This window comes from Anarrhichthys ocellatus, unplaced genomic scaffold (genome assembly GCF_004355925.1).
Source record: "Anarrhichthys ocellatus isolate YVR2014 unplaced genomic scaffold, GSC_Weel_1.0 scaffold4, whole genome shotgun sequence".
Classification (NCBI taxonomy): Eukaryota; Metazoa; Chordata; class Actinopteri; order Perciformes; family Anarhichadidae; genus Anarrhichthys; species Anarrhichthys ocellatus.
In genome coordinates, this window is record NW_022280034.1 from 9,559,413 (window position 1) to 9,579,591 (window position 20,179).

Genomic DNA, 20,179 nt, shown 5'->3' on the forward strand with positions numbered 1-20,179 from the left:
AGAGAGAGAGAGAGAGAGAGAGAGAGAGAGAGAGAGAGAGAGAGAGATACGCACACACACAGGAGGAGGGAGACTTTCCATCCACATTTCACTGCGTTTAACATTAAAATTAAAGCCGTTATCTAAAAACACGTTTGGTTATAGATTGCGCAGCGGCTCACCCAAACTGTCCAGAAAGTCCTGTCCACCCTGGAGGGGGGACCGTCCGGGTCCATCTTCAAAACTTGCTCCTCGTTGCCTCTCTGACCATCTGACTTTATGTATTCTAGGTGTGACCACGCTGGCTAATTCTAACCGACCCTGGCAGTTTACTTTTCCATAAAAAAAACCCTGCAGCAAGCTCCATCCAAAACCCGACCAGCGACGGGCAACTCCGCTGATAAAGTCGCGTCTAGTTCCTCATACAGACAAATGTCCGGTGCATCATTATGAGGAAGAGTGTGATTAACACAGCCTGTCGCCTGTGCATCAAGCATACGTACGTGCTGCACAGTTTGCGGATGTGCACATCGAGCTTCAGGCCGCAAAAGTGTGCGTGATGATTTGTGAGTTGATGTGTGACACTGAGCTTCTGAGAACATGTCTCCATGACTGTTATGGTCGCCGTCGCTCAATTAACAAACTCATGTTAATCTTTGCCAACCTCGCTTGTTATGAAGTCCCTCAAGCCTAAATTGCACATAACAGACTGGGTTGCATTTGTTTGGCTGGTGTTCAAATTGGAGATATTGCACACAACACTTTAAACCCTAAGGATGCGCTTGAAACAGACTTTCATTTTTTTAAGTAACACATTCTTGTACAAATGAAGAGTTGAAGAAGCACTAAAACACCGTTTTTTTTTTTAGCTCAATACACTGAGGGGTTTTGCTGCGACCACCGTACCTGGCCTGGTATGACCATGATGTTAGACTTCAATGGCAAACTCATATTGCTGCATGCGTGTCTTGACATTACTTTTCACAAGTACACTTCAAGCATTAACCATTATTGCCACTTGTTGTCACTCTTCTGCAAAAAATAGATAGATTCTACAATTAAGAGATTCTGTCTTAATGGATATTTAGATGTTTTATTTATTTTTAACTTGTTTGTTTCATGCTGTCGACAGCCATGGTGGTTTTAAACTAAACAACTTAAATTACTCAGTTCAACCACGCATCACCTCCTCTGCTCGGCACAGTGAAGTGACACTCAACTGTGGTCAGAGTGCAACAGCAAACGAAAAAAACAGAAGTATGATTCTAAAATGAGATCTCATCTCAGCGGTTGAACAACAGATGGAACACTGAGCAGAAGAGAACTGCAGGAACAATGTTGACTAATTTTCTCTGACAAAGAAAATGACTGACAAAAAGACATCTCTCCAAAAAAAATGTAATTAGATTTTATTTACCAAAGCAGATTTTAAAAAAAGAAATCCACAAACCTGGATTATAATTGTAAAATTCTTTGTACAAAAATATTAACATTTGTAAATATCATGAATTTGGAAAAAATAGTAATGGATGACAGATTAAAAATATAAGGTAATAAATACAGTAAAAAGTTGGATGCAAAACCACATCATCAAAAACAGTTGGATATCCTAAAAACATGACTACTCCTCATCTACTATAAAGACATATTAGATGTATTATACGGCATATATGAAATAGAGGGACTCTTGCACACATCAAGGTTTTCATGCGGAAGATGAAATTTCCTCATTGGGCTCTGAAAGAGGACACAATATAAAGTTAAAAAAAAACACATTAACAAACTTCCTGTTGAGTGTCGCATTTACTTTTTTTCTGTTCAGCAAAATGACAGCTGCCATATCGGTAATCTTCCCCTCAACCAGTGAGACCTCCTGGCTTTCGCGAGGGTCTTTCATGATGTCGACTCCGTAATGTGTGCATGTACACGTATGTTTATTATATGCTGGGTCTCACCTGTCCAGGTTCGATAAACAGGAAGCTTGAGTGCAGTGTGTGTGATCTCCACGCAGACTCTCAAACGCGGCCTCTCATTTTCTCTGGGGCCCTTCCTCAAGTTGACTCTGTTGATGTGCAGTGCTCCCGGGTCTTCCTCTCCTTCTTTGTCGCTGTCCTCGTCCTCATCCACTTCTGACTTGGTTTCCTCGTCTCTGTCAATGTCGTTATTATCTCCATCAATGTATTCTATTCCGTCAGTGTCGGGGTCCGTGACGGCAGCTTTAGTTTCTGTAACAGGAGAGCAGTAACAAATGAAGAAATAGGAATACTGCACTGGCCAGTTTGCATGATGTAATTTGGATTAAGCCGTCTTCACATCATACCCCTGTGGCTACAGTGTGAGGTGTGCAACACCAACTAACTTGTTAAAAACGTTCAGGAAAAAACAGTGTCGAGGAGGAGCATTAAGTTTCAACTTATAATGCAACTTTTTTTGCCAACCTGATAAGTTCAAAGAAACTGCTGGAGGAGAAATAATAAGGGCTGAATAAAACAAATCTACTTTCCTGAAACATTCATAAAGGGGTATTTCAGTGGTTTAGTGTTGCACTTTAATAGAAAGTCTTGAGACAAACAAAAGAATGGTTAAACTCAATGCAGACTATTACGGCTCAAACTCCAGTATGTACATGCTGGCTCCTACAGTTCCCACAATGCAACAGAAATAGCATGTTTCATAGCACGCTCCCTACCAGGTCTTCTTCCTACCTGTGTCTTTTAAACCCAACACCCAGACTTCGTAGCACAGGCTTCCCATTAAAAAAACGTGTAGACTCCAAACCCAAGCCACAAATAACCCACGACTTTAAGGTCGGTCCTCCAGAGCAACAGAAGACATTACACAACTGTTAGTAGTATACTCCTCATGTACAGTGAGCTCCTTTTGATGTGTAACATTGTTGTATTACAAACTTTCAGAAAATACACTGAGGTTTAGGCTAGTGGAACGGAAAGAAAAGCTCCTCTGAACTGCCATTATTTAAAACAAGACGTATGTAGATACGGTAATGACCAGTACTTATTGCATGTCCATTCTTCCGTCTCTCCAGCTGTTTGTTTGTCGGACTTGGCAGGCTTGTGGACCTCTCCAGGGCACACACACTTTTCAGCTCCCTCTGTCCGTCATCTCCTATCTCCTCTGTCTCGTTGGAAACCAATGGTGAGAGAGTGGGTCCTCCCGCCGCCCAGAGTAATTTCACCTTAGGGTAACCTCCCTTCAACAGGAGGGAGAACACACCGACCCCTTCACTGCTCCAACAGACTGAGAGCGATGGAGGAATGGAGGGAGCAACTGAATGAAAAACAACAGAAAGAGTAAGTGAATGCAAAGGAATACATTTTCCATAAGTTAAGATATTGTAGGAATATCCTCCATATTATAAAGATAACATCCAAAAGCTGTTGCGTCTATAATGATTCATACCGATGTCAACGTTTCTCCAGTGTTTCTCAACAGGCTCCTGGAGGGAGCAGTGCTCCACTCTACAAATAATTCCTCCTCCTCTCTCCCTTTTCTCCTGATTTGTTGCCTTTCTCTTCAGAGTGGCTGTTGCCCTGAAGAGTCTGGGATGAGTCTGTACGGGGCCCCACATCTCTTCTCCCTCTATCACCTCCTCCTCTCGGTCATCTTGCTCCCCCTCTCGGAGCCTCAGCCAGGTGACTGTTATGTTCGGAGGGTAGAAATCTGTGATTTCACATCCGAGGGTCAAAGTCTGCCCTGGCGAAGAACCGGAGCCAACGATTTCGGACACACACGGCCTATTGATGAATCCTATTTGGGATAAAGTGGAAATTCAAGCTTTCATTTTTTAACAAATCATTAGTTTGCATGCCTCCCCCCCCCCTCCCTCCCTCCCTCCCCCTTTTTCTTACCCCTGGTCTCGCGGGTGACCGGCTGCTTCAGGGCGATGTGGTGGACACTGACCCACACTTTAGTGCCTCCCTTTTCCAGTTCACTGCGGGGCAGTTTACACTGGCTGGAGGCTGCAAAGAAGCCTTCAGAATCGGGTCGAGGAGAGGACGAGGCCCGGGAGGCCACAGGGCTCAGCTCACTCCCCTGGCAGAACCAGCGGAAGGTTATGACGTCCGGATGGAAATGTGATGCCTGGACAGTCATGCTGATGACATCTGGCAGACAGAAATTGCGTGGATGTAGGTAGCCTCTCACAATCAATGTTTTTCATAATGTATTGAACTACAGCTGAACGATAATCTGTCTGCCTTACCAGAGTTACTTGGAGTCTCTGCCAGCTGGATTTCTGACACTTCTGGAGCAGCTAAAAGACAAAGTTTAAAAAATGTCTATTTCTTAAATTGTGATAATGATAAAATAAAAAAAACAGAGGGAAAGTGGATAAGTGAAGATCTCTTCTTACACAGGATCGTAAACTTCTCAGACACCCTCTCCACCACGATCTTATCTTTGCCCATGTAGGACACCTGGCACTTAAACACCGCTGCCTTGTGGACTGAAATCCGGGGAATGAAGGTGAGGGAGGAGATCAGCTGTTGAGTGCCACTTCCAGAGGAGTGCAGCGGGCCTTGAGTGTGCAGCTTGTAGTAACCCATCTCGCCTCTGGAGGGAAGCAGAGGGCCGTTCTCTGACGCTGGGGAGGTGAGAGTTAGACCGTAGGGCAGATGGATGGTAGTTAGGGGGTTATAGAGGCAGTTAAAGTTAGCTTTGGAGGTTCCTATGTGTGCAAGATTGTAAATTGTTAGCGTGAAAGAGAAAACATGGTGTGTTTTAGGGGTAGTTGCAATACAAATAAAAGATATTTTAAAGACAGCGAAAAGACATATTTCCCAAAATGTTAACTATTTCTTTAAGGTTGGAAAAATGATCTTTTCCCACAGTCTGACAGTGATCATATACAAACTTTGTGATCTCCACTAGAATTCATAATTTAGTTCTGTGGCAGAAGAGTTGGGTCAGAGTTGGGTCACAAAATCATGCTGTCAAACTTTGTCAGACTGGGTCAAAGACGCGTTCCCCAGCAAACTGCTGGTTATGTGGATGTGTCCAGCTCTCCTACCTGTGAGAGAAGTGTCAAAGATCGGGGTGTCATCGAGGAACCATGCCGTCTGGACTCGGTCCACCCTCCTGCCCTCAATGCTCACGGTCACTCTGCCCTTGTGACCTACAATTACGCGTGGCGGGAGGATGATCCCTGACACATTCAAAGACTTCTGTTTCTCTGAGTGAGGGGAGAAAGAATGGAGATCAACGAGTCAGTGAGACAAAAGGGAAGAAAGGTGGCCTGAGGACAACATTTCCGACAGCATTTTAATCCAGTGAATGCATTCCTCACAACCTGCTGGTTCAAGTGCTCAACCCATTGTGTCTGTACTTAAGATGGTAATTGATAGTGATGCGACACTTCAATAAAAAGGACAGAAGCGTTGCGGTTTCAAGTTCTTAAGACATTGCATCGGCCGGTCCTTTTTTTAGTAACTTTATTCACTTGTGTTTTACATATCTGTAGATCTTATGGAATGTGTGGGTCAAGACCCCACACGGAGTCCAAAGATAAATTTGAGCGGTCACAACATGATTTTGTTATCCCAAAGTTTCTTTATATTTTTCAATCATTGAACACTTTCCTTTCCTTTGTGAAGAATTTAATTCAAATATATTTTTCCTCTCTGGGCCTCTAAAAAGCCTTCAAATAAAACCAGAACAAGTAAAAACAATCTCTGTCGATACTATGGCATAACTTGTGTCGAGGATCACGAGAAGACTTTACTTCCTTTACGGGGTCACAGTGGCATGCATGTATGCCCGCTGACTCACCATCCCTTCTCCTCCAAGAAAAGCCAAAGCAGAGCAGGAAGACCAGCACAATAGAGATACACATCATCGCCACAGATGCTTTGGCTGATTTCGTCAACACCGGAGTCTCATCTGAGAGGGAACAGTGTGAGAAAAATGTAAATTGAATGTGAATTGAAGTACAGCGTGAAAGCATCAAGAACAGGACAAACAAGTTACTAATAATAGTGCCGCTTCCACACGTAGCACATCAATGTGTTGTTGTTGTTAGACAGACAGACTTTTTTTTTGTTTGTTTTTGCAGTTCCAGCATCTGATTTTCAGGAATTTATCCATCAAACCATCATTCAAAGTGAAAAAAATATTGTAAAAGAGGTGTGAATTGTACCCGGAGTCATCTCTTAGAAAACCTTGTCTTGTCAAACATATACCTTGGGGGTCCAGTTTCTCCAGGTGCTCTGAGCCACTGACTGGTTGCACTACCCCAGGTTGGTTTACTGCACACTCCACCTTCCCACCTCGCTCCCTCTGCTCAGGGCTCAACGTATAGTAGTGTCTGGTTCTGTAGGTCCCATCTGGGTTCTGCTCAGTGGCGGGGGGCTCAGGGAGGGCCGTGCCGTTTTGAACCCAGGACACAGATATTTCCTCTGGGTAGAAACTCTCCACATCACAGTAAAGAGTGAGAGGAGTGTTCCCGGGGCGCGAAGGCAAGGCGGAAAGTCCAACAGAAGGAGTGTCTGAGGAGTGACAAAGAAAACGTTAAAAATATTTGGCTTCATGCAGTTGTTGACACCATTTGTAAAGAAAAGGTTGACGGAAGTAGCTATTCTGGCGCTACATAAAAATGTGATGAGTGATTGTGTTCAAAGTCATGCGGTGTCTTTGCGTCACTCACACGTGATATTGAGTTGGAAATCCAGGTCTTGATTGCTGCCTTTGTGCGACACTTTGCAGCCGAAGGTCACATTCTGGTCCTCGCGGGAAGGGTAGAGGGTCATGTTGCCCACAGCCATATAGTACCCATCTGGAGTCTGTTCACCTTCAACATCATAGGGAGGTTGAATCACCTGCCCATCTCTGGTCCAGGAGAAAGAGACAGGAGGAGGGTAGAAACCGTCTGCATGGCATTTAAGCTGGCTCTCTGTTTCCAACACCACCCACTGCTGAGGGACTGACAGAGTGGGGGAAGCTAAAAGAAGACAAATTAAATTGAGGGGGAAAGGTTGAGCTTTGTACCTGCTTTTATGTTGAAATGTGAACCTAAATGTTCAAATCAAACCTCAACAACTGCACAAAGACATACCGAGGATGCTAAATGTAATGTTGGAGTGCAGCGTTGTGGAGTTGTAGCTGACCGTGCATTCATACACCCCCTGCAGGTCGAGAGCGGCTCTGAGGACCGTCAGCGAAAAGTCCCCGTTGACGAAATTGCTGCTGTCCCAACTGAGGCCTTCCTTTATGTGCGTCGCTGCTTCTCTGAATGAGGCGATGTCGGAGCCGTTACTTATCCAGTTGACTTCGAGGAGAGACTCGTTTACAGGGAGCGGGAGCATCACATTGCAGGGGAGGGTTGCATTTGTATTTGGGCCGGCCTGTATTTCACTTGGAGACACTGTGGGCAGAGAAAGACAGTTTAGAGGGAGAGGAAATAAGAAGCTCATTGATGCTTCCTACTGCAACATATGGGGGGGTCCTGTGAGATTACGATGAGACCTTTTAGTGAAATGTGCCTATAATATTTGGTTAACGATCTTCAAATGCAGTTTTAAGCTAAATGTATTTTATTAATTGTTTAAGATATTTTATGACCCGAGTCAAGCTAACATGCGACACTGTCTTTTGAAAGTAGAAATGACGCTTTAATCCTCTTACAAATGAAAGTTTGAATCCATAAGAAATAAAAACCACCTTGATTCGGTTAAATAAAGTCAAGAATTTGCTTCCACAGTCTTACTTGGTCTGCTGTGATCAGTAGCTACTGTGAGCAAACCTTTAGATAGATATTGCTGTGTTAATACCATTACTGGGTCCTATAGCTGACTCTGAAACCTCTGTGTTTACTTACACTACTGTGTGTTAAACGGATAACAAACATTCCAGTGTTTTATCACAAAATACATAAACCCACAGTACCACTATGTAATGTAATTACCCACAAGGCTATAGCTCCCTTTAAGCCCATTATTTTTTTTTTATTCAATCACTTAATATCTGCCATTAGAAAAATACAGGAACAAATGCATGCTTGAGATTGGGCAAAATGTAGCCTTCTCAAGTTTGTTTTTTTAACATGTCAAAAAACTGAAAGTGATAAGGAACTTTCTGTCAGGGCTTTGAGTTTCATGAAATTTTCCGCTGCACATTCTTTCTTTTCATCCCCAACCGTAAATCAGTAAACTCAGTATACCTCCTTCAATCAGAGTAAATATAAAGCCTTTGAGTCCCGTCTGGCCAACCAATCAGCTTAATTAGTAACTAGTACAATAAATACTTGTGGGCAGGTATAGAGTCAAGCAATGGAAAGCTTTATTCAGTGTGAAGTGTTTATGTTGCACCTCTTGTTAAGTGTGATAGATGTGCCGACTACAGCAGGTTGACAGGAAAGACAACAATGAGATTTTTTAAATAAAGATGCAACCAATGCTCTGCTTTGGTGTGTATTTTTGGCTACAAAAGTACAAATAGTCAAACATCATGCTAATCCACCAACGAAGCAACACTTGTGGTCCGAATTGATTAAAGTAATTCAAAACATTTAGGTCAAATCAGAGAACTTGAGCCTATATTACATCAGTTTGGAAGAAATACAGAATGTCTGATAATGACAATATATTTGTCACTGCTTGCAACCATAGTATTGATCATATCCCAAATCACCTAGACATGACAACATAGGTAAGGTAGACAGAGAAGTGTGCCAACTTGTATGTAAACAAGGATTTCACTTCTAAATAATTACTTAGCTTTTGTAATTTTTCAGCGCATGTGAATTATTACACTGTGGGGCTGGACAACATGGATAAAAGCATTGACATTGCAACAATGAATTAGTTGAATGGTTATCTTGTAAATTTAATATGATTATAAAACAGTCCCATTTACTTTATGCGTTATGTTGCTCAGACCTTCTACACATAATGTTCAGATACTTGTACACCATGAATCAACCCAAAATAAAAGGTCAAGTAAATGTTGACATTGACACATCTGAATATGACCAACATCTGTACTTTTACACTTATTCTAACTCCCACCAAGTAAACCACTGAAAGACACAAACTAATGCTTTGCATTGGGAACTGTTCAACACTCCTGTTACAAGCCTTCAAATTCAGAGAAATCTCAAACAGCTCAGTATCAATATCTATAATTTCACCTGTTCAGCTCATTAGGTGAAGAAACATCAATGCAGTCTTTGTAACTGGCCTGAGAGTGTAATGACACAATACTCACCATGCTTTATGAGAGTCAGGAGGACGACATAGGCGAGGACTTTACACCGCATGGCCAGGCTTGTCTTGAGACCAGGTTCTTATCATCTGGCCCTTTTGCTGTCTTATATAGAGCGAGGAGGTGTCAGGGGGCGGGTTTGTCCTGCCAGATGGGAAATAAGAAATATTGTCCCAGGGCCTCAGTGAAAGGAGGCCCTTGATATGTGTATGTCCTCTTAAATAAGCGAGCCCTAGAGGTCTGACGGAGCGAGGAGAAGGGAGATGTGCAGGGACACACAAGTGGGCAAATAGGTCGCTTAAAATTCAGACGGGCCTCCGGCCTAGATTTTGGGGCTACTTTACATTGGTGCAGTGTTGCCATGAACAAACGGAGAGGGTGATCCCACTGAGCTTATGTGGGCAAACACTCAGAGTAGAGTTTTAGTCTTGCCTATCTGTGGAGAAGTTAGTGTGCTTTTGAATTTGGAGAAAAAAAAAAAAAAAAAAAAAAAAAAAAAAAAAAAAGATAAAAATAGGATAATGGCTCTTTTCTCCCCCTCTGTACAGGCCGTCTATCTTTAGTCAGCTCCTGCCATGATCGCTGCCTTTGATCGAGATAACTTTTTTATCCACAACATCCTCCTCTGAATGTTCATTAACTCGATTTGCTGTTTAAATTGTTTGACTTTGCACTTTGATTGGTCTTATCAGACAGACAGTCAGTGAGCATTTCAATTTCTTATTTTGGAGATCACACAGGGTGTCTGTGTTAGTTTCTTTTGGTCCTTCTCTGCTTTACTTTGGATAGAAACAAAGGTGAGACTTTTAGGTGTTTGAAAGAGGTGATTAACGCATTCCCTTTCCCCGTTTGTGCTCTTTCTGATTCGTCATGTTTTCTCTTCTTTTTACTGACACTCATTCCTTTCATCAGGTCGAAAGATTGAGTGCACTTCAAGGGGGTGAGAGAAGAGGAGGGAAACAAGGGTTTGATGGAGGACACACCTGCTGATGGAAGGAATGAAATAACTCTACTATAGCTGTGCAGATTTTGCAAGATTCTTGCTTCAAATCAACATCATCTAATCATACATATATTTATGTTTTTCTTGAGGCAATATAAACCATATAGTAATTTATCTGCATACAAACGCTGCTGGATTTTGTGCTTGGTAGTCTGAAATATGTGAATCTGTCAGACAGACAGACAGATTCATGTCAGACAGATAGATTCATGTCACAGACAGATAGATTCATGTCAGACAGACAGATAGATTCATGTCACAGACAGACAGATAGATTCATGTCACAGACAGACAGATAGATTCATGTCAGACAGACAGATAGATTCATGTCAGACAGACAGATAGATTCATGTCAGACAGACAGATAGATTCATGTCAGACAGACAGATAGATTAATGTCAGACAGATAGATTAATGTCAGATATAGATTAATGTCAGATATAGATTAATGTCAGATAGATAGATTAATGTCAGATAGATAGATTAATGTCAGATAGATAGATTAATGTCAGATAGATAGATTAATGTCAGATAGATAGATAGATAGATATCAAGCTGTGTTTGGGTTAGTGTAACAGTTAAAAATAACACAGATAAATATTCAACCAGAATCTACATCTGTCAGTAAAATAAAGTAAATTTCATATTAACATTTGTGACTGCACATTGACAATCTTTACTAATACACCAGCAGTAAACGAGTCCAAGACGGACACAGTCCTCCTGCTGGGGACTGAGGGAGCATTTTGCCCACTGGCAACTTTGCCAAACTTGAAAAAAATAAATAAAAGAACATATTAAACTGTACAAACACTGAACAAACACTTTCCCTAAAGGCAACAGGTCACAATAGTCTATAAAACTAAAAAACATCTTATGTGAAATTGAAAACACAAAATAAATAGATTACATTTCAATTAGTTCCACCATTGGCTGTATGCCTATGTAGCTGTTATTCTGCATGCAACTGCAACAAACTGCCAGAATGTGCAACAAATGTAAAAAAAAGAGAAATGCAGGTGTGTGCCTATGATCGAGCTACAATATTTTTACAGTCTTTATTTTATGTACTTTAAATTATATTCCTTATCTTTTTAAATATTAATTTCTGTTTAATTACAATGTTATATATACTTTAAACTATCACTTAATCATTTGTTATGGCTGTTCCTTGTTTTATAGAAATAAACTTGCTATTGCTATTATGTAAATTACTTCAGTAATTGTTTTAACCCGTTCTGCATTTGCATCTAAAGGCTGCTTGCCCACGATTAAGGACAAAGTAACTCTTTAGTAGCTAACATGCAATTGGTAGCCATTACCTGGTTCACAGCAGCATTACTGGAGTCAAACTCTTCCATCTTAAAAATCATAGAATTTTTTTTCCTATGGCTGCAATGTACATAAAGAACAAAAGAAATATGTAAATCTTGACGTAAACGAGTAGAGTCCTTGACATTCAGGTCTGTAAATTGTTCCATTTTTGTACTTCACAACAGTAATTACTCTAGTAAACATACACGAGTCCACAAGAGGCAAAGTGAAAAGGGTAAAATACATAAGTCAGTTTTCCTAACAGTAATTTGACAAAACAGCAATGTTAGCTAAGATTGTTGTATTAGCCACATGCTAGCCTCAGACCATTGGCCTGTGTTGGTTAGCTTACTTAGCAGTAAAATGTTTGCAGAAAAACTAAATCATGAAGCAATAAAAACAAAACAGCTTTAATGACACAAAGACTTCTCGTAGTTGACGCTCCAACAAGGGAAATACGGAACTGAAACTAACTGTTGGCGACAGATGATATTATTGGCCGAATGTTTCCGCGTTCTCATCAGGCACATCTGTCTGGCAAATTTCCACGTTGCTTATAGTACTGGAATGTGTCTTTTGTCATGAACCAATAACCAAGCCCTTTTTCATGTGAATCATACTTGGCAATAAAACAATTCTGATTTCTGCACTTAACTAAGAGCAGGCTTAACTGCATTCTTAACTCATCGTCGAACACAATTCAGTCTTGGTTAGTCTTTCCACTGTTGCAACAGTGCCAGACTGCGAATAAAATGGTAGCATAAGTCAAAATTGCACATGGTCACATTCATGCAAGTGCATGATTATCATTGGTGCCCCCAGAGATATCAGCCACTGTCTATGCCAAGAGGAGAGACTGCTGACGGAGTAAGACCTTTCACTATTTTCCTGTACATCCTGAAATCCGTTGCAAGTGGGTTGTGAAAATAAGGAGCGACATTGATCCAAAGTTTCTGGTAGGACATTCACCGTTCCGAGAGAGAGAGAGATAGTAGCTAGCGGTACCGTGAGCTTTGTTACAGTGAAAGCCAGCTAAGTCTGTATCCTGTGAAATCCACGTTAACTTATGTAAATTAGTCGGGTAACCAAAACTACAAGCTACCCTTTGGTAAAATTATGTTGTTGAAAAAGAGATAAATGACCTATGTTATCTTTGAGGCCATCAATTTTCAATGCTCCCTGAAAAACAGGGTTGGGCATGGGAGTGCTCACTGTGTATAAAACACTGCAGTGTTTATGAACTATGACGCTCAATCAGAGGAGCTCTCTGCGCTGACTGAAGGCAAAAGGTTTGTGACAGCACAGCATGGCAGCCTGGACTGTGGGGATCCTCCCGATATGTGCCGTCCTCGCTGGACAAGGTGAGCTTTACACTGATTTACCAGTTTATTATGTATTTCAAACCAATATATCATCTCTTTTAAAGCTCATGTTTAGTTTTTGTGAACAGTGTTAGAGAGGTTTTGACTTTATGGTAATTTTTTTAAATGTAGATGTGCTGGATTGTACCGTCCTGAAATGTCTGGTTCTTTTACAGACTTAAAAACACCTTTAAATATGACCCGAATATGAACTTCATAAAGACTAGGGCTGGACATGAATATTCGACTAGTGTGTTATTCATTCGTTGTGCATGTATTCGGTTTCAATTTGGGTATTCGGATATTATTTTTTAATCACTCAGCATTACAAACACGCCAAACCTTTTCTGAAATGTGTCTTATTCAATAACAAATAAAAATACAAACAATACTGTAGAATGTTAGAATTCTTAGAAGTGAATGCCTTCAATAAAACCGAAAGACAAGTGTTGCAGCGCTATGCCGGCAATCTCAGCTGAGAACAGAGAAATGTCTTGCTGAGCCCTCAACGCAGCATCTCATGTCAGAGGGTAACATTAACCCGTGTCAGGCTCCGGCCGAAAGGGCTGAGCTGAAGCCTCCTGAGGTTGCATTGTAGCTGAAACTGTAGTGCCACCTAGTGTCTGTAGTTACTCATATCTACTTCATTACTAATACTCCTCTCTCTTTCCTACAGGGTCAAAGGCTCAGGGTAAGCACAGTCACATTTCATTTACTCCAACATTTTAAGCGTCCCTCATGAATCAGCCTCACTTTATTGTATTTGTACTGACACACAGTTGTCTATGCTCTGTCAGATTGTGGACAGGCACGTCTGAACACAAGGATAGTGGGTGGTGAGAATGCTACTGCTGGATCATGGCCCTGGCAGGTCAGCATGCACATCACTTTCGCGAGCTTTCACATCTGCGGGGGGACCCTGATCAGTGACCAGTGGGTACTCACAGCAGCCCACTGCATCACAATGTAAGAAAAACTCATCGCACCTGCATCTGTTGATTAATTGTTTTATTGTCAGACATCTAAAAAGCTTTCGAGCTTCGATAAAGTGGAGCATCCGTTCATTTTACAGACTTTTGGCTTTGATCATTATTTTCAAAAGCCATCGAAACAATTTCTAAGAATATTAATAGTTGTATTAAACTAATGGGCGGTAAAACTCCTATATTTAATCTGTCTAGAGGCATTAGACAGGAATGTCCCACCTCTCTGTGCGTCTTCCTGTTAGTGGCTAAGCTTGTTGCAGTCCATATTACAGCGAGTGTCTTGAAAGATCTTCTATTGGTAGAAAATGAATCATTACTCAGCTGGCAGATGCAACTCAGCTATTCTTGCAAAATCAAAACCAAATCTCTGTCTGTTACATTTCAATCATATTATACAAAACAAATCAAAGAAAATTAAACTAATGGCTCCCAAGGAATCTCGTTAGGGGAAAGAGGAATAATTCTCATGACTGACATATGCAGCTTGGGCTCTGCAACTTGATTTCAAACTGCTGAAAGAGATCGACCAAATGTTCTTCAATATCATATGGAAAATATCTCCTGAGGAAAACAATTCTCATGAATTCTTACAAAAGAAAGGTAAGCTTCATTTTTGGAGTTTTCAATAATATATTTGAAATAAATTGGCTTAAGCATTTTTTCATAAACCCTACCTAGACTTGGAATATTATACCTCTCCATGTAATATCGAAGCTGGGTGGCTTAAACTTTTTTCTTGTTTGGTTATGTCATTTAAAAAAAAAAAAGAACCACTGACACAGAAGACAGCAGTCTGTTAAGAGTTTTAAACTAAAATGTTTGTTGCTCCTAATGTGTAATTTTAATTGAAAAAGAATCTGTATGAAGCTTAGGATGCTATTCGCTGCCCGATGCACATGTTCAACGCCACATTAAACGGAGGTGCCGTTATAAACGTCACTTCTTTCGCTCTGACTCAGGCCCCGTTTAAAAAGAAAATAAATCAAATTTAAATCAAATTGTGCACAGTCTACATATAAATGCATAAATATCTCTACGTCCACCAGATTAAAGTGGAGGCTCCGTCTTTTATTCACCCGTTGCAATGGTGATTCCTGGTCTCAAAGACTCTGATCAGTTGTTTGAAAACCAAGTTTTTAATCTCTGGGTTCATTTCGTCCCCAGGTCATCCGTTTCATCTTTTATGTTGATTCTGGTTCTTTTCATTCTTGGTAAACAGGATTTTACTATCAGAGTGGTGTGGGTCAGATCTTTGCTTTTCCTTGATTGAGGAACTGAAATGTACTGATACACATGCTGTCTAGTTCTGATAAAACTTGTTGCAACCTGTTAATCTTAATGATTTGTATTCATTGATTTATTCTTTTATCCAGAAGCTCACCTAGTGCATGGATTCTCTACTTTGGAAGAGAGACTCAGTCTGGCCTGAACATTAATGAGGTAAGCCGCACCGTGTCCCAGATCATCGTCCATCCCGACTACAACAACACTTTGTTCAACAACGACATTGCCCTTATGAAGCTCCAACGCCCCGTCATATTCACCGACTACATCAGACCCGTCTGTCTGGCAAGTAACTCCAGCCAGTTTCACACCTCCACCCCCTGCTGGGCCACTGGTTGGGGCAGACTTGGAAGGGATGGTGAGTATTGGCATGCTAACATGATAACCCAAGATAGTAACTCTGCTAAACATCAACATGTTAGCATGGACATTGTGAGCATGTTAGCATACTGCTGTGCCTGGTGCAGCCTTACAGAGCCGCTAGCATGCTTCAGACTCGTAGTCTTGTTTCCTGACAGTTAATCCTCCAGTCACACAGCTCTTTTTCAAAACCAGTTTCGGTAAGTCGGCCCCAGGGTTCAGTGTGACACAAACTAATTAATGATGATGATGCAAGAACTATTGCATTGTCAGAAGACTTCTTGGCTCTTGTTGGGCTCGTCTCAGAACACACACACAAAAACAATAACAAAACCTCAGCGATCAACAAAAGTTATTTGATGAGAAAACCAGCAAAAAACAAATCGCCTTAAAACTGTGCAAAAACACCGGCAATAAACACCATCTTCTGACTTTATACTCTTCCTCCCACAGAGCCCTTAATAGCCTTTGACTCACTGCAGGAGGTTCAGATTCCCGTCATTGGAGAAAAGCAGTGCAGCTGCAACTACCGCCCAGTAGCAGATGCAAACATCACTGATGAAATGATTTGTGCGGGACAAGAGAACAAAGGAGCATGCCAGGTTAAAATAATAATCCACTGTTGTAGGATTTTGAATTATCTGGTCTTTGATAATTTAGCACCAGAGAATTTTGGGTTCCGGTACCCATCCCCAGTATCAACTAACTGTATCGTCCCTTCTTTTTCAGGGGGACTCTGGTGGACCTTTGCAATGCAAACAAGCCTCACAGTGGATCCAGGGCGGCATTACCAGTTTTGGAATACCTTGTGCCCAGGCTGGTTTCCCTGAAGTCTATGCCCGAGTATCTCAGTTCCAGACTTGGATCTTGGATCAAGTGGCGGGGGCAAAAGTTAGCTTTGTGACATTCAGCTCCAGTGGCACTGACGAAGACAACAGCTTTATGTGCCGTGACTCAGTCTCTGAAAATGGGACCACAGCAGCTCCAAATACAACTTCCACATCAGCTTCCACAGCAGCCTCATCTGTTGGAACTGAGCTTACATTTCTTGTCATCTTAGTGGCAGTGTTCCTGTCGAACATTGCAACACAATAGCACAGTTTAACGCAAAAAACATCTAGATTTCTTCTGTTGTTGTGTTGAGTTGTTTGTCTTTTAACCATTTTACAAAGATTATACTACTTTCTGAAATCATCTCTCATTTTCAAAGATAATTATATAAAACCATTCACCCTTCATATTAAAACAAATAATAAAACATGGTCTGTTTTTCTCCATCAGTCACAATGGGAGGAAATTAAAAGACTAAGAATCTAAAATTGAGATCTGAAACTAAAGAAAATGAATGGATTTAGTTATTTTAGTCTGAATTGGTACCATTTCTGGGAATAGTTTGAAGATATTCAATACCGATTTTGATGCCTTGAGTTTTATTCAGATTCCACAACACAATTTTTAAAAAGTACTTTGTGTGAATGATAACCTCATAGCCTTATCCAGCACCTCTGCATTTGTGTAACTTGACGCACGTAGTCACGTGACTGTCACAAATAGTTCACTGATAAAAAGCACTATTTACATGTCTAGGGATTAAACAAAATAGGCCAATTCGTTTTGAAATGCTTTATAAACAGGAAGTCTTAAAAATCTTCATTTGAGTAAATATTTTGCGAGTCAAATTAAATTGTTCATGCTCGGAGCTTGTGCGCCGTCTGCGGAGGCTTGCGCTATACGGTGCACAAGCGCGAGTATAAACAAAGCTTAAAATGTGACAGGAGCAAAACACTGCTTGGGGTTCAGAGGGAAATATTTATCAGTTACTTCGCGAAGTCATTTCTCGACATCCACATGCCACAATATTTAAAGCTAGTTGCTGACAAGCAATATAACATTTAAAAGGAGTCCGGCGCAGTGCTAACAAAAATCGGACTAGATGGCGGCGACTCTGCACTGTGTTCAGACAGCCTCCCGCTGCAAATTCAGACCGTGCCAAAGCCACTAATGCTTTAGACTGGATATCACTATTATATGCGACCACACTCCAACGTGGAGAAATAACAGAAATAAGACTAATTTCAATTAACAAATATTAACCTTTGAAATAATAAACAAAAGTAGGGCTACCGCTATTATTTCCACATGCAACTTAAAACCTCTCAAGGTTCTTCGGATAAATCTCTATTTGTCATCCTTTTACCACCATTTCCCACTTAAAAAAGCCCAGCTGAAATATTTAACTCTAAACCGGACAGTCGGCCAACACATGCAAACTAAATTGAACTAAACTGAGCTTAATGTTTGCTTCGGGTGGGTCAACATAATCATTGTCCTTAACATAGCAAAAACAAAGAAAGTCCAACTCACAGTCCTGGAGAAACAGCTCGTTGTGCGAAAGATGGAACCAGGCAGCAGCAGAGATCAAATCCTCCTCGGAACGCACACTAAACAGCTGTTTCCAGAGAAATGCAACCAATACATCAATTAATCAGTTAGCCGCCGACAGCTGAGCAGTTAGCATCATTACTCCCGCTAGCTGCTATTGTTAAGCAATGTAGTTACTCACAGAATTCTGGCTCATGCAAACACACAAACAGCTAATCAACCGAGATTAAAAAGAGAAAAGTGCGAGTTGTTGTCTAAACTTACTGCTGCTGTTTCCCTTCTCTGTCTGCCTGGACTCCTTCCTTCTCTTGCGTCTCTCCCTCTTCCTGACCAATTAGTACAGGTGACACTAACTAATATCTTAATTAAGTAACCAATCAAACGCAATAGTAGAAACTAAATTCACAATCTGAGTTTTTGGAGTTTGTTGGCCCCAACTTTTTATTTTAAAATATACCCAGCTATTTACATCCTCCCTTGTTTATGTCAATCTTAATCTCCAGGGCACCATTTACTTATATCTTTATTTAACTAAATTACTTTCCATTTAATTCCCTTACTGATTTATTTTCACCCAACTTTATTATTAACTTATTTGTTTAAATCCTAGACTGTATATAAGAAGTGGACCTAGTCATGATGTCACTCGTTGGGTTGTGGACTGCCGTTTTGAAGCATCGAGTTCAGCATTTTGGCCGTTGCCATCTTGTTTTTTTGCAACCAGTGAACGGAAATGACACATTTGGACTGCGGAGGTGTGACGTAGAGACACCGTATACGACTACCAGAGCCTTATACGGTGATCCCGAAATGTAGGCTATAAAAAATAGACATATTACATATCTGTCGATTCTTTATTTTAAAATGTTGCTGATCTTGACCTACAGTATCAGCTATAACCACAATGTGTAAAAATATGATATCAAATATTAAAAATAAAAATCTCTAAAGGAAAATCCCCCTGCTTGCTTTTAACTGACTAACACATGTGAAACTTTGCCTGTGAAAATAAACAGGTTTTCCAGTCTACGTGCCGTAAATCGTTTCATCAGATTTTGCGGGAAATCAAACCTGTTGACAAGCGTTAAGAACAATAATTATAGAAATAGACAATCTCATCGATGATGGTCTTATTTGCTTATTTAGGTGAAATAGAGGCATCAACCAGTTAAAAACACCTTGTCGTAACTAGTAAATAACGTTAAGTGTTAGAGGAGTGGATGAACAAAGTGACATATAGCACAGCTTAACATGCTTTTCTTGACAGAGAACGAAACTTTAAAAAAATTATTGCAGCACAATAATTTTATTTACTTGTTTAGCTAAGCCACTCTGGTCAGGTATTTTATTTCAGTTTGGAAAAAAACTTTAATGAGTATTATGATTTTAAAGTTTAAAAATAATTGACAAATTATCATATTTTACTTGCTAATGGTGGGCAACCTAACAGAAAAACTTACATCAACACATTTTGGATAACCGCTATCACTTCAGTTTTCATGGTAGTTGTAATGCTGTTTTATTTTTAACATATTCATGAGAAAAGAGTACCAATTTATTATCGCTGGTTTTATAAGTTTTTCTCTGTCACAGTCATATTATCAGTAGTTATTCGTCTCATCACCCAGATCAGAGGACTCAGTGTATTTTACACACAAGCTGCATTCATGGTCCAAAAAACTTGTTTTGTTTTGTTTATTGTTGCTTCATATTGAGAAGTAGGCTACATTTATTACAGTAAGGGTCCAATGTCGTAAAGAAAGCCCCGTTAGTTGTCTGTATCTGTGGTGCTGCACTGACTGCTGTGATTGATGCTCATTGCTCGTCTCCTCCAAGTGGAGGCGCTGTAGGACAAACAAACACAACTAGTTTCTGAACGTTTTCATGGGAACTAGAATATAAAGAAGCTGCGGTGGAGCTGTTGTAACATACAAAGATATTTTTTGTTGTCTCAGCTGTTTGTTGAACAGTAGAAAGAGTGTAAAAAGACTGGGTCCCGCTGTGTTACTCAGGCTGCACTACAGCGTCTATTCACAGGCGCGATCCCACTACTGAGCGGCACGGGGGCTTTGACCTGCTCCGTCTCCGACCTGGGTCGGTGCACCCCTCCTTAGATGACCTGGTGGTTCTGGGAACTGGTATTATTTTAGTCTTTGGTTAGTTGAAGTCTGGTTCAACCACACAGATACTTTCACTTGTTGTTTCATTAGGCCTCTTGTCAGAACTGTGTCGACGTGTAAAGACCAACTCTGTAACACCTTCTGACTCTTGTTACTTCTGTTAAGGCACAGCTC

General features: G+C 40.8%; 2 protein-coding genes across 3 annotated transcripts; one reads left to right on the forward strand and one right to left on the reverse strand.

The window, feature by feature from the left end:
* Positions 1–1,365: 1,365 nt before the first annotated feature.
* LOC116381190 (uncharacterized) lies at positions 1,366–18,243 on the reverse strand. 2 transcript variants are annotated; one of them, XM_031843116.1, is made up of 15 exons: positions 18,150–18,243; positions 17,868–17,952; positions 9,199–9,339; positions 7,049–7,357; positions 6,641–6,934; positions 6,177–6,482; positions 5,767–5,877; positions 5,009–5,170; positions 4,352–4,582; positions 4,202–4,252; positions 3,849–4,103; positions 3,400–3,747; positions 2,989–3,267; positions 1,935–2,204; positions 1,366–1,716 (listed from the first exon to the last, which is right to left on the reverse strand). In XM_031843116.1, the coding sequence occupies exons 3-15, from the start codon at positions 9,248–9,250 to the stop codon at positions 1,685–1,687; spliced, it is 2,700 nt and encodes an 899-aa protein (XP_031698976.1). In that variant the 5' UTR covers positions 9,251–9,339; positions 17,868–17,952; positions 18,150–18,243; the 3' UTR covers positions 1,366–1,684. The 2 variants fall into 2 exon arrangements, with proteins under 2 accessions (XP_031698976.1, XP_031698975.1); XM_031843115.1 differs by having other exon boundaries at positions 2,995–3,267; positions 4,352–4,666; positions 18,150–18,242.
* Positions 12,770–19,561, forward strand: LOC116381192 (chymotrypsin-like protease CTRL-1). The gene is made up of 6 exons (XM_031843118.1): positions 12,770–12,873; positions 13,550–13,564; positions 13,671–13,839; positions 15,233–15,501; positions 15,957–16,105; positions 16,233–19,561. The coding sequence occupies exons 1-6, from the start codon at positions 12,819–12,821 to the stop codon at positions 16,596–16,598; spliced, it is 1,023 nt and encodes a 340-aa protein (XP_031698978.1). The 5' UTR covers positions 12,770–12,818; the 3' UTR covers positions 16,599–19,561.
* The last annotated feature ends 618 nt before the right edge of the window (positions 19,562–20,179 follow it).

Excerpts from the sequence above, each read along its gene's own strand:
- LOC116381190 (XM_031843115.1), bottom strand. The coding sequence starts at position 9,250 with ATGCGGTGTAAAGTCCTCGCCTATGTCGTCCTCCTGACTCTCATAAAG. Across the intron at positions 3,268-3,399 it reads CTGGAGAAACGTTGACATCG|TTGCTCCCTCCATTCCTCCA; the intron begins GTATGAATCATT and ends TTTTTCATTCAG. Across the intron at positions 1,717-1,934 it reads TGTTTATCGAACCTGGACAG|AGCCCAATGAGGAAATTTCA; the intron begins GTGAGACCCAGC and ends GTCCTCTTTCAG.
- LOC116381192 (XM_031843118.1), top strand. The coding sequence starts at position 12,819 with ATGGCAGCCTGGACTGTGGGGATCCTCCCGATATGTGCCGTCCTCGCT. Across the intron at positions 13,840-15,232 it reads GCAGCCCACTGCATCACAAT|AAGCTCACCTAGTGCATGGA; the intron begins GTAAGAAAAACT and ends TCTTTTATCCAG. Across the intron at positions 15,502-15,956 it reads GGGCAGACTTGGAAGGGATG|AGCCCTTAATAGCCTTTGAC; the intron begins GTGAGTATTGGC and ends TTCCTCCCACAG.